General features: G+C 37.2%; 1 protein-coding gene across 1 annotated transcript in view; it reads left to right on the top strand.

The window, feature by feature from the left end:
- Positions 1-19,079, top strand: part of vps11 (VPS11 core subunit of CORVET and HOPS complexes) — a 38,553-nt gene that overhangs the window by 596 nt on the left and 18,878 nt on the right. Inside the window, exons 2-7 of the mRNA XM_069894676.1 lie at positions 146-294; positions 7,550-7,688; positions 8,008-8,171; positions 9,682-9,926; positions 16,916-17,117; positions 18,759-18,910. Coding sequence (XP_069750777.1) covers positions 146-294; positions 7,550-7,688; positions 8,008-8,171; positions 9,682-9,926; positions 16,916-17,117; positions 18,759-18,910 — 1,051 coding nt within the window. The remainder of the gene's footprint in view (positions 1-145; positions 295-7,549; positions 7,689-8,007; positions 8,172-9,681; positions 9,927-16,915; positions 17,118-18,758; positions 18,911-19,079) is intronic.

Raw genomic sequence — 19,079 nt, 5'->3', positions numbered from 1 at the left:
TGGCTCGTTTAAGCATTAACGTTTCAGATCAAATTAGTTTTAAGTATTGATGCCTCCCCTGTGAAAGATGCCTCCGTCATCGGTTCTCTTCCCAATCTCCCCAAAAGATACTAGTTCATTTTGAAGATCCTTGACATTAAAATACATATTGAAGGGAATATTTGGTTCCTGACTCGAACTTTGCAGTTCAGCTCTTTTCAGGCTTATAAGCTTCGAGTTACACACTTGTTTCAACTGAAGCAGCACAGTATCCTTGTCTCTGTTGGAGAAGATGAACCAGGGATTAACCCTCTGGTAAGTGACATAAATCTAATTCATTAACCAGTAAGGCTAGTTCTTAATGGCTCATTCCTGTGAAATTGATGGTGAATGGCCTGATTCAACATGGTCACTGATCCAACATGATTCACTGATCAGTGAATTGATGATATAACAGTTTATGTAGTCGTGGACGGTGTCGAGGAATATTGGAGAGATAAGATTGACAGTATGGTACAATTCTGGCTGCCCCATGACAGGAAAGATGGGAAGGCTTCAGAAAGGATACAGAAGGGATTTACTGGGATGTTGTCTGGATTAGAGGGCGTGAACCAGAAGGTGAAATCAGACAAATATGGGTTGTTTTGTCTGGAGTGATTGAAGTTTATAAAATTGTGTGAGGCATATATAAGTCGACAGAATATTTTTCCCAGGATGAAAATGTCATATGCGAGAGGGCATGCATTTAAAGCAAGGAGGTGGGGGAAGTTTTTATCTTGAGAGTGGTAGTGCTTGAAATGAGATGCCAGGGATAATGATGGAAGCAGACATATCAGTAGCATTTAACAGGTTTCTTGAAAGACACATGATTATGTAGGGAAGAGAAAGATAGACAGAAGACATTTAGTTAATTTGGTATCATGTTTGGGATAGAAGTTATGGGCTGAATAACCTGATCCTGCATTGTACCTTGAGTAGTAAACTTGAAATAGTTGTTCAATCATGGGCAATATGGTTAGCATAATGGTTAGTATAATCCTATTACAGCACCAGCAGCATGGGTTTGTAACAAATGTATACATTCTCCTTGTGACTGCATTGGTTTCCTCCAGATGCTTTGATTTTCTCTCAAATTCCAAACACATATGGAAAGGGTGAACTTTGTCTTTGACAAACCCCATTGGGACTTTGCATAGAACGTAGCATAGGACTGCTCGTTGAGCAGCGAACATTGAAGGAGATTCGCTTTCCGAAGATATTTTTGGGACGTCAACGGTAGGTCCTGGAATCTCATCAAGGTAGTGAGCGGTGGGCGTGGCCATAGGATCATCCACCACTTTCAATCAGTCAATGTGCCATTTCCATATTTTAGTTCGCACCAGAATGGAGTAAGAACAAGGACTCAAATTTTTTTAAGGATCCTCTTACAATGGCCCCCTATTATCACAATAGTCTAGTAGCAGTACCGGTTCTCTCATTTCTAGAGATCTGGTAGGCTCACTAGGAGACGTTAATTATTTCATTTGAAGGCCGATGTTTGGGTGTACTGTAGAAAGTCTTAATTCTTAAGTTATGTCTAAACATCAATTCAGCTGGTGTTCGTTTGGTAGTAGAGTGAGGCGTGCTTCTCTGGCTTAACAGAAAATCTGCAATGTTTAGGCTCCATGATGAGTTTAAGTATTTTTTATTCTTCATTGCCCATTTGAAGGTTTGTACGAAACGTTCTGCTTCCCCACTTGTGCCTGGATGGTAGGGACAAGACATGTTGTATATTGTTATTGCATAGGAATTCTTTAAAAACCTCCGATACAAACTGCAGACCATTATCGGAAACTAGTTCTATAGGCAATCCGTATGATGCAAACATATTTCATAGTCTTTCAATTGTCTGGTACGTTGTTGTTTTTATCGTGTTTTTTCTACTGGCCATTTAGAGTGTGCATTTACAACCATAAGGAAGTTTTCTCCCATAAAAGGACCAGCGATATCAATGTGAATCCTATTCCATGGTCGTGATGGCCATTTGCATGGGTTAGCTTAGGCTTGAAGAGCTTTGGGTTGCATATCTTTACAAATGCTACATCTCGTCACCATCTGTTCAATATTAATGTCTATTGCGGGCTACCAGACATGCACATGTGCCAGTGCCTTCATTTGAACCGTTCCTGGGTGATTGTTAGGGAGTTCTGATAATGTGGCTGTTTTCCATTTTGCACGGATGATCGTTCTGGTTCCCCATAATAAACAACCTTCCTCAATTGATATTTTGTGTTGCCTTGTGTAATAAGGTTTCCGTTCTTCCGATATCATTTTGGCCTCAGGCCACCCATTTGACGGGAAGTAAAGGACACTTGATAATATCGCTTCTTTTCGTACTTCTTTGCTGATTATCTTTACTGTAATTGGTCAACAATGAAGCTGTTCTTGATGAACAGCTGTAGCCTCTGCTGTCCATTTAATTATTTCATCTTCCTCCGTTTCCGGTAGAGGTAAGCAAGATAGAGCATCCACATAGTTGTTTTGGGTTGCAGATTATGTTTCAAGTCGTACTTATATATGGCCCATCTTTGAGTTCTTGTTGCAGCTAGCACTGGTATTCCCTTTTTAGGGCCTAGAATCAAACTCTGTGGTTTGTTGTCTGTTATGAAAGTAAACTTCCTACCGTATAAGTAATGGTGGAATGTTTGACACCAAATATTACGGCCAGCCCTTTTTCCAGCTGTTCCCCTTTTCCCGTTACCTGTGATAGCACCACTCCTAATCCCACTGGCGAAGCATCCACCGCAAGAATCACTTCTTTTCGTGGACTATAGTGGACAAGAACATTGTCGCTGGATTTTAGTAGTTCTTTCAAGTGGTCCACTGAGTTAGTAGTCTCTTCATTCCAACACCATTTTTGGTCTTTTCTCAATAGTTGATTTAGGGGGTCGCAGAGCTTTGACATATTTGGAATGTGCTTCCAGTAATGGTTAACTAAACCCAAAAATGACTGCAGTTCAGCTCAGTTTGTTGGGTATGGTGCTCTGCAGAGAGCTTTGGTACCAGCGGTTATTCATTCGGACTCCTTCACTGTTAATTGTGAAGCCCAGATATGTGATGGAAGGTACCATAAATACACACTTATCCTGTTGCAGATGGACGTTTGCTTGTTGCAGTCGAGTTAGGACCTTTTTTAGGTTGGATAAGTACTCAGAGTCGTCCTGACCTGTAATTATGATGTCATCGAGTTAACATCTGACATTGATGCCATGTAAAAATATGTCCAAGGTCGCTTAAAATATAGCTGGGGCTGCTGATATTCCATATGGCATTCGAATTTAGGTGAATTACTCTATGTTCATATTGATTGCCACATGTTTCTTTGGGTCTTTATCCAACTCTCTTTGTTGGTATGCTTGCAATAAATCCAGTTTTGTGAATTTCTTTCTCCCATCAGCTTTGGGTGTAGGATGTTCAAGTATCTGCAGAGCCTGGTTAATGGTGAATTTGTAATCACCACAAATTCGGATTTCTCTTTTGGCTTTTCACATTGGAACAATGGGAGCTGCCCAGTCACTGTATTGAATTTGTTCCAGTATTCTATCGAGTTCCGATTCATTTTTTCCTTTTATTGCAAAGGATACCGTTCCTTGTCAATATTTAAGCATAGGTTAGATTTGGCCCTTGTGGCTAAGGGAATCAAGGGATATGGGGAGAAGACAAGAACCAGGTACTTATCAGCCATGATCATATTGAATGGCAGAGAAGACTTGAAGGGCCAAATGGCCTATTCCTGCACCTATTTTTTTATGTTTCTATGTTTTCTTCTGACTCCATGAACTCTCCTTTGGTCTCTGTGACTGAGGTTGTTGGGCCCACGTGTGAAATTCTGGCGTTTCCCTTTTAAATCTTCCCTCCACTGTCTGGAGAACAGGAGGGGGTGTGTAATCCCATCCCACTGTTGTGTATTCATGATTTAATACACATGCAGGCGCATTTTCATAATAGGTAACCTCTGGCACTGTGGCCACATCATGTACTGATATACTTATTGAGAATGGTTATTTCGGCAGTGAATTACACTTACTGGTATATATCTCCTTGAACATAAAAAAAGTGATGCATCAAGTTAGAATTTTAAAAAATGACAACTCCAGCAAAGGTGAATGAAATCTGAAATAAATCAGACAACAGAATCACTCATCTTCATGAAATGTTAACTATTTTTCTTTTCACAGCTGTTGCTTGAGTTAACTATTTCCAATAATCTCTGCTTTTCTTTCAAGTTACAACATTTACAGGTTTTGATTTTTAATTATTAAGAACGGCAGTTTTGAAACTGCTCCTAGATCTGTTGAGATTTATGCTTGAGTCTTTTGCCTTGGTCACTCTTGGTGATCTGTTGACTTTATGTTCTTTGATAAGGTATTGACAAAATCTTGCTTCCACAGCCATGTTTCTTTTCTGACTGCAGCCCTTTACCCTTGGATTTGCATAAATTCCTCATTTTTACCATTGATGGGATGAGGGAGAGGGAAATTCCAATGAATTCAGTGAGACAGAGTTTAGAAACAGATTGTTAGAATGGAGGAGGATTTGGAGATGGGAACGCCTTGCTTGAGCAATAAGTGACAAGGTAACACGTTGAAGAGTCGAAGATGAAAAGTATGGTTATGGGTGTCTATAAACATGAACACATTGTAATAGCAATCTGGACATGCCAAATGATGGGTTTCAGAAACAGATGAAATATGTAAAATTGGAAGTTTAACATTAAATTTGCAAATGGTCTAAGTTCTGGAGAGCATCTGGAGTCTGTTGATGAGCTCAGACACAAGATGAGAACCATCAAGTTCATGTTTTTTAAATTTTTAAAAATTTTTCACATTATGAACCATATTAACCAAAATGCACACAAACATTTCCCTCTTGAATATACAGTGTCATTTTCTCCCTTTTTTCCCCCCTCCCTTCCTACCCCCCTCCCTTCCTACCCCCCTCCCTACTCACTAAACATTCAACATATACATTACAATAAACCCATTAAACAATGTCATCACACAGAAAATAAATAAGAAAATTGTATCATCTACTCTTACACACTGGGTCAGTTCATTTCGTCTTCTTCTCATTTTTTCATTTTAGGGGGTGGAGGTCCGCAGTAGGCCCTCTCTGTTGTGTTCCATGTACGGTTCCCAAATTTGTTCAAATACTGTGTCTTTATTTTTTAAATTATATGTTATTTTTTTCCAATGGAATACATTTATTCATTTCTATGTACCATTCCTGTACTCTCAGGCTCTCTTCTGATTTTCAGATTGACATTATACATTTTTTTGCTACAGCTAAGGCTATCATAATAAATCTTTTTTGTGCTTCATCCAACTTGAGTCCTAATTCTTTACTTATATTAATTAAAAGAAAGATCTCTGGATTTTTTGCTATGTTGCTTTTTGTGATTTTATTTAATACCTGATTTAGATCTTCCCAAAACTTTTCCACTTTCTCACATGCCCAAATTGCATGTACTGTTGTTCCCATTTCCTTCTTACAGCAAAAACATCTATCTGATACTGTTGGTCCCATTTATTTAACTTTTGGGGTGTGATACATAACCTGTTTAACCAATTATATTGTATCATGCGTAACCTCGTGTTTATTGTATTTCTCATAGTTCTGGAGCATAGCTTTTCCCATGTTTAATTTTTTATCTTTATGTTTAGATCTTGTTCCCACTTTTGTTTGGTTTCATCGTTCTCTTTCTCTTGCAGCTTGATGTACATGTTTGTTATAAATCTTTTAATTATCATTGTATCTGTAATCACATATTCAAAGCTGCTTTCTTCTGGTAACCTCAGCCTGCTTCCCAATTTGTCCTTTAAGTAGGTTTTCAGTTGGTGGTATGCAAGCATTGTACCTTGAGTTATACCATATTTGTACTTCATTTGTTCAAAAGATAATAAATTATTTCCCAAAAAGCAATTTTCTATTCTTTTGATCCTTTTTCTCTCCCATTCTCTAAAGGAAAGGTTATCTATTGTGAAAGGGATTAGTTGATTTTGCTTCAATAATAATTTTGGTAGTTGGTAATTTGTTTGTTTCCTTTCTACGTGAATCTTCTTCCAAATGTTGAGCAGCTGGTGCAGTACTGGTGAACTTCTATGTTGCACCAGCTTTTCATCCCACTTGTATAGTATATGTTCTGGTACCTTCTCCCCTATTTTATCTAGCTCTAATCTGGTTTTTCCCTTGTTTGATAAAAATCTGATAGGTATCTTAATTGTGCTGCTCTATAATAATTCTTAAAGCTTGGTAGCTGTAAGCCCCCTTGTTTGTACCATTCTGTTAATTTATCTAGCGCTATCCTCGGTTTCCCCCCTTTCCATAAGAATTTCCTTATTATTTTCTGTAGCTCATTGAAGAATTTCTCTGTTAAGGGAATTGGTAACCATTGAAATAGGTATTGTATCCTTGGGAAGATATTCATTTTAATGCAATTTACCCTTCCTATCAGTGTTAGTGGTAAATCTTTCCAATGTTATAAGTCATCTTGTAATTTCTTCATTAATGGTTGATAATTGAATTTGTATAGATGGCCTAGATTATTATCTAGTTGAATACCTAGGTATCGGATTGCTTGTGTTTGTTAGTTAAATGGTGATTCTTTCTTAAACTTTGTGAAATCCGCATTATTCATTGGCATCACTTCACTTTTATTTGCGTTGATCTTGTACCCCGATATTTCTCCATATTCCTTCAATTTCTTATGTAATTCTTTTATTGATAATTCTGGTTCTGTTAAGTATCTTTCTCTTTGGCTTGGCTTCGCGGACGAAGATTTATGGAGGGGTAATGTCCACGTCAGCTGCAGGCTCGTTTGTGGCTGACAAGTCCGATGCGGGACAGGCAGACACGGTTGCAGCGGTTGCAAGGGAAAATTGGTTGGTTGGGGTTGGGTGTTGGGTTTTTCCTCCTTTGTCTTTTGTCAGTGAGGTGGGCTCTGCGGTCTTCTTCAAAGGAGGTTGCTGCCCGCTGAACTGAGGCGCCAAGATGCACGGTTTGAGGCGATATCAGCCCACTGGCGGTGGTCAATGTGGCAGGCACCAAGAGATTTCTTTAGGCAGTCCTTGTACCTCTTCGTTGGTGCACCTCTGTCTCGGTGGCCAGTGGAGAGCTCGCCATAGTATACTATGATGTCATCTGCGAATAGACTGATTTTATATTCCTTCTCTTTTATTTTTATCCCTTTTCTTTTATTTTCTGTTCTTATCAGTTCTGCCAAGGGTTCGATAGCTAAAGCGAATAGTGAGGAAGATAGTGGACATCCCTGTCTAGTTGACCTGCATAATTTAAATTGGTTCGATATGTATCCATTTCCTATCACCTTCGCCAATGGTCCATCAAGTTCATGTTGAAAGTGGTCCGTGGTTGAGAACTTCCTTGGTGCAGCAGAAGTCAAGCAGTTGGATTGATGCATTTAGATCTAGTGTTCTCGAGAACAGTTCCAATATATACAGGAGTGCCAACTGGAGCTGATAGCAAGTCAATTGAACAAATAAATCACAAATTGTTGTTTTTCTTTGCATTGAAGGTCAAGGTCTGGAATTTGGAGAAACGAGATGGCAGTGGAAATCCTCTCTGCACTAGAATATTTTCTGCAATTCCAGGAAATAAGCCGACGGAAGTGTCGTGTCTCACAGTCCATGAAAACCTCAACCACATGGCAATTGGTAATTGTGAACACTGGAAACAAAATTTACATATTGTGCCCTGGCAGTCTCCCTTAACGGTGGCCTGTGGAGTTCTATATTACATTGTGTCTGCTCACCAGTATAAAATTTGAGAATATTTTTGGGTTTGCATATTTTAAAGCTGCAATATGTTCCTGTTTCATAAAGTTACATGTAATTTACAATGCTAAACTGGTTATTTGACAAATTTGTTCATGCTCAGGTTTGCACACAATATAATCCTTTATTGCTTGTCTATGTATCTCCCTTTTCCTTAAATGCTTTGATGCATTTACCTTAGCCACATTGTTTTTTGCAGGATTCACAGATGGTAGTGTTGTTCTGAAAAAAGGAGATATCACTCGTGACAGGCACAGCAAAACTGATGTACTAGCTGAAGGAACCTTTCCCATCACTGGCTTAGGGTTCCAGCAGTCTGCTAAACAGACGTATCTCTTCGTGGTTACTACAGAGAATGTGAAAGTATGTCACATTTGGTTTATTTTGAATATTTAGATGAACAAGAATGTATTTGTTGTCCATTTTTCTGGACATGAACTTCTTATCCAACATCATCATCACCTAGGAGAACTCCCATGTAAACCATTTTCAATTATTCAATAGTTTGGTCTGTGGATTAGTGTAAGCAAAATGTATGTGTGTCGTGAGACTGATGGGGAAATTGGTAAATGAATTAACTAATCTGTAACACTGACGGAGCTAGGCAAACCAGGTCAGATTTATTTCCTGTCATAAGAAATGTGGGATTACACTGGTATCTCTATACTAACAAAGAGCAGAGTATACATGACCATTTACCCAGGTACCACTGCTGGAAAGATTTTAAATTGACACGTGTAAGGTGTTGCTCTTTTGGAGATTAAATGGAGAGAAATATTAAATGGAGAGAAAAATATAAAGTAAATGGAACATTGATGTACAGAGGGATCTTGGGGTGCAAGGCCACAGCACCCTGAAAATGGCAACACAAGAAAGGATATAGCAAACTTGCATTCATCTATTGGGAGGTTGATTCTAAAAATTGACAAGTTATTACAAACACAAAACATTACACAACAGCACAGTATAAGCCCCTCGGCCCACAATGTTGTGCTGACCTATATATGCCTTTAAAAAAAAACTAAACCCACCCTAACTAATAACCCTCTATTTTTCTTTTACATTGCAGCCTTATAAAACTTTGGTTCGTCCACATTTGGAGTATTGGTCTGGCAGTTCTAGTTGCTGTATATCAATGTTGCTTGGATTAGAATCTTAGCTGTGAGGAAAGATTGGACAAACTTGTGGTTTTCTATGGGGTGCCAAAGACTCTATGGTAACTTCATGAATGTACATAAAATTATGAGAGGGATAATTAGGGTATGTAGTCATGATGTATTTTCAGGAGTGGAAATGTCAAATACAATTGGGTATACTTTCAAGGTGAGAGGGAGAAAGTTTAAAGGAAACCTAAAAGGAAGATTTTTTTTACTTCTTAAATGCAGCTATCCATTTACTTCAGCCACTTTTTTTTGCAGGATTCACATAGCTAAGAAAAAGAGTGGTAGATGCTTTGAAGGTACAATCAGGGGAAGTGGTAGTAGCAGATTCAGTAGCAATGTTTTAGGGACATTTAGACATGACGGGCAGGAAATGGAGGGCTATAGACAATGTGGACAGATATGCATTTTAAATTGGCATCATGTTCAGCACAAACATTGTGAGCTGAAGGGCCAATTCCTGTGCTGTACTATTTGAGGTGTAACATGGTAAGATTTGTTCAGGTAATGCTGTGATACCAATGTATTTTCTCCAAGTACTCATCAGGAATGAGACGGTTCCTGGTCATCAGTTTGCAGCTTGTGGGATGTCTCTGCAGATATCAACTGATGTATTTCCTATTTGTCACAATGCATTTGTCTCTAAAGTGTTTTAGGTTAAACTGAGGTGAAAGTGCATGTGTTTCATTGTCTTTCCTTGTATTTACTTTCAGTCGTACAATGTTTCAATTAAAGAATTTCCTGCAATGGAGCTCGATAATCATGGTTGCAGTCTGCACTGTTCTGCCCTGTGTGACCCTTCGCAAGACAACCAACTGATAGTTGCAGGGGATGATTGTGTGTATCTTTATCAACCTGATGAGCGTGGTCCTTGCTTTGCTTTTGAGGGACAGAAGCAGATCGTTCACTGGTATCGTGGCTACCTCATCATTGTCTCAAAGGACAAGAAGATATCAAAGTATGAAAGAAGTTTTGTATCCATTTGGAGTTTATTATTACTGAACTAGAGTCAGCAAAATGTTTTTTTAAGAAGAAAAAGTCAATATATTAATACATTAATCTCACAATTATAGTAGCACAATACTAGAGAACATTTAAAGGGACAGACTAGTTTAATGTAAGAAGGAAGGTTAATTATCAAGGAATGAAACACAAAAGTCTGCAGTCGAAATGATTTTGCATTTTTGTGTTTTTAATTATCAAGAACATGTTAGAGACAAATTATTGTCTTAGAAAGTTGATCAGGGTAGCTTAATAGATCAGGGTAGCTTAGAAAATTGATCAAGGTAGCGTAGAAAGTTGATCAGGGTAGCTTAATAGATCAGGGTAGTTTAGAAAGTTGATCAGGGTAGCTTAATAGATCAGGGTAGCTTAGAAAGTTGATCAGGGTAGCTTAATAGATCAGGGTAGCTTAGAAAGTTGATCAGGGTAGCTTAATAGATGGTCAAAATTCAGATGCAGCAAAACATGCTCTTTCCCAGAATGTCCATGCCAAATTTTGGATGGCACACAACAAAGTGCTTCACAAAAGGCATTAAGATAGAGGGCATGGGGGGAGGTGGTCACATGATGGAGTAGTGGCTGGTTAGGGAAAACCAGCACTCCACAGAGAAAGTTGAAAAAAAAGGTAGAAAGTAAGGCAGAGAAGTAAAACATTAAAAAGTTGCAAGATAAAAAGTATAAGAAGAACCTGAGGATGGCTCCTAAGAAGGAAAAGACTACAACAGTAACCAAAGAAGAGATGAAGAAGTCCCCGGAAAATAAAGAGGAAGGCCTTTCCAAAGTCCGTGATCAGGGAGCTCTCCCGAAGAGAATGGCCCGAGCTGCAAAGTTGGTAAGTGGGCAGCTTGGGGATGACATCCCACGGGGTAGTCTGGAACATTGGCTTGCGGAGCCTGAAAAAGAAATGCCATCACGCATGCGCGGTATGCATACTAAAGAGGACGCCGAAGGGAACGGATGCCGACAGCAAGACGCTGGCTCTACAATGGGAAAAGCAGTGGAGAAGACAACAATAAAAGCAAGATCAACACAGAGCTAAGAAATGGAGCAAGAGAAAGAAGAAAAGGACATACAAGAAAAAATACAAGGTAAAAAAAACAGATGCAAATAGTAAATAAGGAATAGATTGACAGTCAAATAAAGATTCTAATAGAAACAATAATGGCTAAGTTCAGAACTAATAAAAAAAAACCATGCAAGAGACAGATGTAAAAATACAAAGAATGGAGAATGCTATGGCAGAAATGAGAAAGAGAAGTGATGAAGTGGAAGACAGAGTCTTCTTTGGCTCGGCTTCGCGGACGAAGATTTATGGAGGGGGTAAATGTCCACGTCAGCTGCAGGCGCGTTTGTGGCTGACAAGTCCGATGCGGGACAGGCAGACACGGTTGCAGCGGTTGCAGGGGAAAATTGGTTGGTTGGGGTTGTGTGTTGGGTTTTTCCTCCTTTGCCTTTTGTCAGTGAGGTGGGCTCTGCGGTCTTCTTCAAAGGAGGTTGCTGCCCGCCAAACTGTGAGGCGCCAAGATGCACGGTTTGAGGCGATATCAGCCCACTGGCGGTGGTCAATGTGGCAGGCACCAAGAGATTTCTTTAGGCAGTCCTTGTACCTTTTCTTAATGATATGAGGTGAATGAGTTAAGATAAAAATTGGAAGATGGAGATAAGGAGATTAAGAAGACATGACTTATTGGGCCATAAAATTGACATTTTAGAGAATTTCAGCAGACATAATAATATAAAAATAGTGGCCTGGAAGAAGGGAGAGATATAAAAGGATTTATAGAAAGATGGATCCCACAGATCTTGGGAGTAGAAGAATTCCAAGAAGAAATAGAAATTGAAAGAGCCCACAGAGCATTGACGCCAAAGCTACAGCCACATCAGAAACCGCGTTTCATACTAATCTTCTTTCTTCTTTGGCTTGGCTTCGCGGACGAAGATTTATGGAGGGGGTAAATGTCCACGTCAGCTGCAGGCTCGTTTGTGGCTGACAAGTCCGATGCAGGACAGGCAGACACGGTTGCAGCGGTTGCAGGGGAAAATTGGTTGGTTGGGGTTGGGTGTTGGGTTTTTCCTCCTTTGCCTTTTGTCAGTGATAAACAACAAGAAAGAAAATATTGGAACTAGCTATTAAAAGAATGAAAGAAAACAAGGAGCCATTGGAGTATAATGGAATTTTTTTAAATCCAGATATAAGCTTCGAACTTTTAAAGAATCATAAGGAGTTTAATTTAACAAAACTACTATGAAAAAAAAAGGCTATAACTTTGTGTTACGGCATCCAGCAGTGTTGAAGATATTCATCTCTGGTGGGCAAATTAGACTGTTTTCAGATCCAGAAGAAGCCTGTTGCTTTGCAGATCAATTGCTGAATAAGCAACTAGAAGAGGAGTAAATAAAATAATAAAAGGACTGTTAAGATAATGTATATAAATAAGTTTGAATGTTAATAACTTGATTACAGATGTTTAAGGAAAAAGAGGTTAAAAAAAAGGTTTGTTATATTTTTAAGAATAATATATAATGATTTCTCTGGGGGCGGCAGGGGAGGGGGAAGGATCTGCCCTCTGAAATTTGTTGACATTTGTGGACATAGAAAAGGGAGTTGTGGTTGTCTTGCGAGGTGGCAAGGACAACTCAGTAAAGGGGGATTTAATGTGGTTTTCTTTAATATTCTTTGGTTTTCTTATGGCTTTTTGTTATTTTCCTACTAGTTGTGTCGTCGCATATAGTAAAGAGTAAGAACAATCTAAAGAGTGATTTTAGAAGAAGGGAGATGGAGGGATTGAAGAGGTGGAATAGAGGTGAAAATGGATGGATAAGATGAATACATTGAAATATATAACTATTAATATTAATGGAATTCACAATCAAATTAAGAGAAAAAGTTACTGACACTCATTAAAAAGAAGAAAATAGACATCATTTATACAAGAAACACACTTAACTGAGTTAGAACATCGTATATTGAAGAGAGACTGGGTAGACCACGTAGTTGCATCATCGTACAATTCAAAAGCCAGGGGAGTTGTTAAATTAGTTAATAAGAATCTGCCATTTAAGATAAAGAAAGTAATAACAGACCCATAATGATGATGTGCCAGATTTATTCAGAATCTTGGAACTTGTTGAACATTTATGCACCTAATGAAGATGACCAGGAATTTATGCAGGTCATTTTTTTAAAGATAGCAGATACACAGGGACACATTTTACTAGGGGAGACTTTAATTTTAACCTTGGCCCATCGATAAATAAAATCGGGAAGACTACTATAAAAAAATAAAGCAGCTAAATTTACATTAAACTCAGTGCATGACATGAAGATAATTGATATATGGACAAAACAAAATCCAAAAGAAAGAGATGATTCATATTATTCAAACAGACATAAAACCTATTCTCGGATTGATATGTTTCTTGTTGTCGGCACAGATTCAAGGGAAAGTTCGAAATACCGAATATAAGGCAAGACTTATATCAGACCACTCACCCTTGTTATTGATAATTGCTTTAGGGGATATTCTGGCAAAAACATATAGATGGAGGCTAAACCCCATATTGTTAAAAAGACACAACTTTCGGAAATACATAGAACAACAAATTAAAATATATTTAGAGACAAATGCAAATTCTGTAACAGACAAAATAGATGAGTTTTTGTCAAATATTGAATTATCCCAATTACAACTGGAAGATCAAAATAAATTACTAAAGCCCCTGACAATTACAGAAAACTTGATGCTCTAACGACATTACCAAATTAATAAAGTGCCAGGCGAAGATGGATTTCCAACAGAATTTCAGAAGGTATTTAATAATCTATTAATTCTGCCTCTCTTAGAGGTAGTGAAACAGGTGGAAGAGACCCAGAATTTTCCTGATTCATGAAAAATGGCAATAATTACAGTAATTCCAAAAATATGAAAAGACCCATTGTCATCTGCTTCATATAGATCAATATCTTTGCTAAATACAGATTATAAATTAATTGCAAAATTACTAGTGAATAGATTAACAGATTGTGTACTGAAATTAGTGATGCTAGATCAGACAGGATTTGTCAAAAATAGAAGAGAGGCAGATAATGTCTGTAAATTTATTGATTTAATCCATGCAGCACAAATAAATAAAACACCAACTGTGACAGTGGCTCTAGATGCAGAGATAGCTTTTGATAGGGTGGAATGGAATTACCTGTTTAAAATTACCTACAGAAATTAAAATTACTGGAAAAATGTATTAATTGGATTAGAGCAATGTATAATGGTCCTTTGGCAAAAGTAACAAATGGATATGTTTCAGACTACTTTAAATTGAGTAGGTCAACAAGACAGGGATGCCCATTATCACCTTCCCTGTTTGCTTTGGCTACAGAACCATTGGCAGAGCTGATAAGAACCTATGATAAAGGGAATAAAAGTAAAAGAGGAAGAATTTAAAATTAGTTGATTTGCAGATGCCATTATAGTATATTTATAAATCCCAGATAAATCAATAAAAAGGTTATATACAAAATTGAAAGAATATGGGGCGATATCAGGATACAAGGTTAATATTGATAAAAGTGAAGTGATGCCAATGAACAAAGTCAATTATTCAAAATGTAAAAAGAAATCCTCTTTTAAATGGCAATCACAGGCTATACACTACCTTGGTATAAGAATAGATAATAATTTAAATCATTTGTATAAATTAAATTACCAACTTTTTAAAGAAAATATAGGAAGACTTAGAAAAATGGAAAGATTTACTACTAACTCTAATAGGGAGAGTAAACTGCATCAGATTAATGTATTTCTGTTCCAAACGCTATGAAATTAAATAAATTAATAAGGACGTTTCTATGGAACGGTAAAAAATCAAGAGTGATTTTGAAAAAAATAACATGTGTATATAAACAAGGATGATTGCAGCTACCAAATTTCAAAAATTATTACAGGGCAGCACAGTTAAGATATCTATCAGATTTTTATCAGATGGGAGAAAAACCGCCTTGGCCCAAAATAGAATTATATAAATTAGGAGAAAAGGACCCCGAACATTTACTCTATAAATGGGATGAGAAACTTGTGCAACATAACAATCTACCAATACTACATCATATATTAAAAATATGGAAGAGAAAACATCTCGAGTGAAAAATGATAAATTATCAAATACCAAAAATGTTACTAATGCAAAACCCATTAATACCTTTTATAATAGACCATTTATTTTTTAAGGAATGGGGAAGAAAAGGAATTAAAAGAATAAAAGATTGCTTTATGGGAAATAATTTATTGACATTTGAAAAATAAATATGGAAGAACACATTACAATATTTTCATATTATCAGTTGAAAACTTATTTAAAAAGAAAAGTTGGGAACTAGTCTAAGATTACTTGAGAGTAGCTGCTATGAATACTTAAACACAGGGACTGCAATAGTAAAAAAAATTATCACAAACATGTAGAGTAAATTGCAATACAAGGAATATGATGAAGCAATATATAAAGCCAAACAAGGTTGGGAAAAAGATGTAAATATAGAATAAAGAATGAAACATGGAAGGAACTATGTGCAGGTACCATGATTAATACAGTAAATACTCGGTTTTGTATGATACAATTGGCTCCATAGACAATTATGTGGTTCACGGTGAAGTACTAAATTAAAAAAAATTATTAAAATTATTTTTTAAAAAAGATAGCAGGCATGAAATTAAGAGATAAGTGAGTGAATTTTTGTTTCCATTCTAGACCATATTTTGCCATGGTTTATCCCACAACTCAATACGTTTTGAATGTTATTCTCAATTTTCATAAATTACCCAGACTTGGGTATTAAAAAGAGCATTATAACATTTTCAAATAAAACAAAGCTTGCTGAACTTAATGTGAGATTTGTTTCAGGATGATAGAATGATGAACTGAGCAAAAGTATGGATGAGTGGATTCAAAGCAAAGATACACTTTGGAAAGATGACTAAAAGGACAGCTTTCCAGAAAAACTTGATGAAGTGGTTAAAAAAGAGCATAGGTTTCGGAGTTCATAAATAGATGAATAAACAATAGAGACAAAAGTTTTATGCTGGAACTTAATCTAAAACCAAATTGGTGTCAGCTAGGTATTGAGGTCCATTCCAGGCTCCATATTTCAGGTAAAATACAATGGCCTGAAAAAGGACATTTTGGAGCTTTAGTTATGAGATGATGGAATAGTTAGATTGGTTCTATAATTTGGACTAGAAAGGTTTTGTGTTGGAGAGTGATAGGTAAGAGAGGGAAAGAAACTGACATCGCTGATGAGTGGTTAGTAAACCATAGAATATAGGTTCAAAGTCACTAGCCAAAACCTAAAGAGAAGAAGAAAAGTCTTTTATTTCTGGGACTTGTCATTTTTGAAAATGCTTTAACTGAAAATACAGTGGGAGTTAATTCCATGAGTAATTTTGAAAGGGAGTTGTTGGGTAATTGATGATGAAGAAATTACTGAGTTTTGGAAAAAAAATACAATGAGATTAGCTTCCCAAACAGCCAGAGGTCATATGTCTTCTTTGGTGAAGGTTTCTGTGCTTCCGATGAATTAAATCTAATTAACAAATGTAGGCAACTGAAGAATATCACACCAGTTCTAGGATAAGTATCCCTTGTATAGGAACTTCTTGATCAGATCAATCCACTGCCAGTGGTTTAAAGGAGGTACTACTTGCTTAAGAGAGAACATTATTTGGGAATAAATGTTGCCTTGGCCACCAATGCTCAGAGAATGGATCAACTAAGGATATGGGTTCAAGACAAATTCTACCATTCAAACACATTATACATGAGTTGACTGTGTGATTTTAATTGAAGAGAAAATAATTTGAAACCTCTTGTTTTAAGAGACCTCATTTTGCTTACTTGATGGTGTAAATCTTAACTGCCCCTGCTGTCTTTCAATGCTCTATGTTTTTTTTCCAGGACAGATTTTGCTTCTGCCAATGGACAATCTTCAGAAAAGCAGATACTGACCATCTATGATCTGGATAATAAATTCATTGCATACACGGCAGCATTTGATGACATTGTCGATGTACTGGCAGAGTGGGGCTCACTGTATGTGTTAACTAGCGATAGGAAGATCAGTATTCTGCAGGAGAAGGACACACAGACAAAGCTGGAGGTAATTTTGCTGCCTAATCCATGCATTCAGTGGAAGGCAAACAGGAAGGATAAACAAAATATTATCATTTCAAGATCCATCTCTACTTAGGGGCACATATTGTTGACATACTGCCCTGTTTGAGTTAGGATCCTTTGAATGTGCTATTAAACTAGACTTCAAATCTTTCTTCAAGATATTAAGCTTGGTACTCTGTGGGTGGGGTGGGGAGAAACATAAAATATCTATAACTAAAGCTTTGATTCTCTATATGATTGAAAATATGGGAAAACTTAGTGTTCGAACGGAAGTCACTTCAAATCATATGGGAGATGTAGGTCAGTTAGGTGGAAGGGCCTGTTACCATGCTGTATATCTATATTTAATATTTAAAAATGTACTTCCCTTTCTTGTGTTCAGCTTATCCTGAATGTGGTGCACATCTGTTGTGTTTTCAACACGCAGTTGTCGACTGTTAGTTGCTAACTAACTAGGATGGATTTCATCTGCTGAATCGAAGAGAAATATTTAGCTTTGTACAACGACTATACTGGTAGGATTAGTGTATTGCTCAGTAGCCCAACTCTGGAGCAATAAGTAAGTTTGCTTTGAAATTTGATTCTCTTCTAAAAATAGCAAATTTATCCTGGTTCCAACTTCACACTAATAACGCAGTCTCCTTTCTCCCAAAATAGGACTGCTACAATGTGGTGTTAAATTTCAAATATTAATTAATGAAAATATTTATAATTTTTTGGAAAATCTTGAAGGTTATCTCATTGGAATCTTGAGATAAACTTGAATTACCAAAAATAAATGAACCTAAACATCAAATTTGAAGCTGGATGATATTGTATATTCAATTGTATAAATCTCAGACTTGGCCAGTAATTGGAAATGATGCAGTATTTGTCCTCTTCTACACATGAATGATGACTAGATAGTGCTGGGCTTCAGGTACTGTTCAGATGAGGAGTGCTGTTGTTGTTGTGCCCAGGGATCTCTCCACCAGTTTTTTCAATATGACATAAATGTGCATTGATCTGCACATTTGGATGCTTTCACTTTAGAAATGGAAATGGAAATTAACAATGATTTGGCTGTGATAGCCGAGAAATTCTCCTGGAAATTGCATCCTTCTGTTTGAAGACCGTGATCCTCTGAAATCTCTGTGCTTGACAGAGATTTTAGTCTTTAAGCTGTTCCTTTAGCTGATTAGCCTTTGAGCTCTGGAATTCACTCCATGAACATCTCTCTACCTTTTTTATTTTGAGGTGTTCCTTCAAGCCTTCCACTTCGCTTAAGCCTTTAGTTATCTTCCTTCACATCCCTTAATGTGGCATCAATCTTTTGTTTGATAATACTCTTGTAAAGGACACAAGGTATTTAACTGTCTTAAAGGTCCTTTTAATTGCAAGCTTAACACAGTCTGCTGGATGAACTCAGTCTTGATGAAGGGCTCCGGCCCAAAATGGCAGCCATTCTTTTTCACCCACCGATGCTGCTCAGTCCTCTAGATTCCTCCAGCAGACCATTTCACTTCAAATTTCAGTGTCTGCAGCCTCTTATGTGACTTCTGTTTTAAATTCACTTTGAAACCTCCTTGTAACTTTTTATTAATTTCTGCATTAAACAAATTGATGATGAAAATCTGTTTGACAGATGTTGTTTAAGAAGAACCTCTTTGTTATGGCAATCAATCTTGCAAAGAGCCAACATTTGGATAATGATGGATTAGCAGAAATATTTCGACAATATGGTGACCATCTGTACGTAAAAGGAGATCATGATGGGGCCATACAGCAATACATCCGGTAAGTGTCTGGGCTTCCTGAAGAATCACTTGGTATCCTTCACATCCTTGGAGGTTGGGGACAGCTTTGTGATCCACAAATACAATATAAATAGTCAACACCTTGTCACAGTCTTTAAGTATAATCCATTGTCAGCATAGAACTGTAGAACCAACTTTGGTCATCACCT

This window comes from Narcine bancroftii, chromosome 8 (assembly GCF_036971445.1).
Source record: "Narcine bancroftii isolate sNarBan1 chromosome 8, sNarBan1.hap1, whole genome shotgun sequence".
In the NCBI taxonomy this organism is placed as follows: Eukaryota; Metazoa; Chordata; class Chondrichthyes; order Torpediniformes; family Narcinidae; genus Narcine; species Narcine bancroftii.
This window is presented reverse-complemented; position numbering and strand designations above follow the sequence as displayed.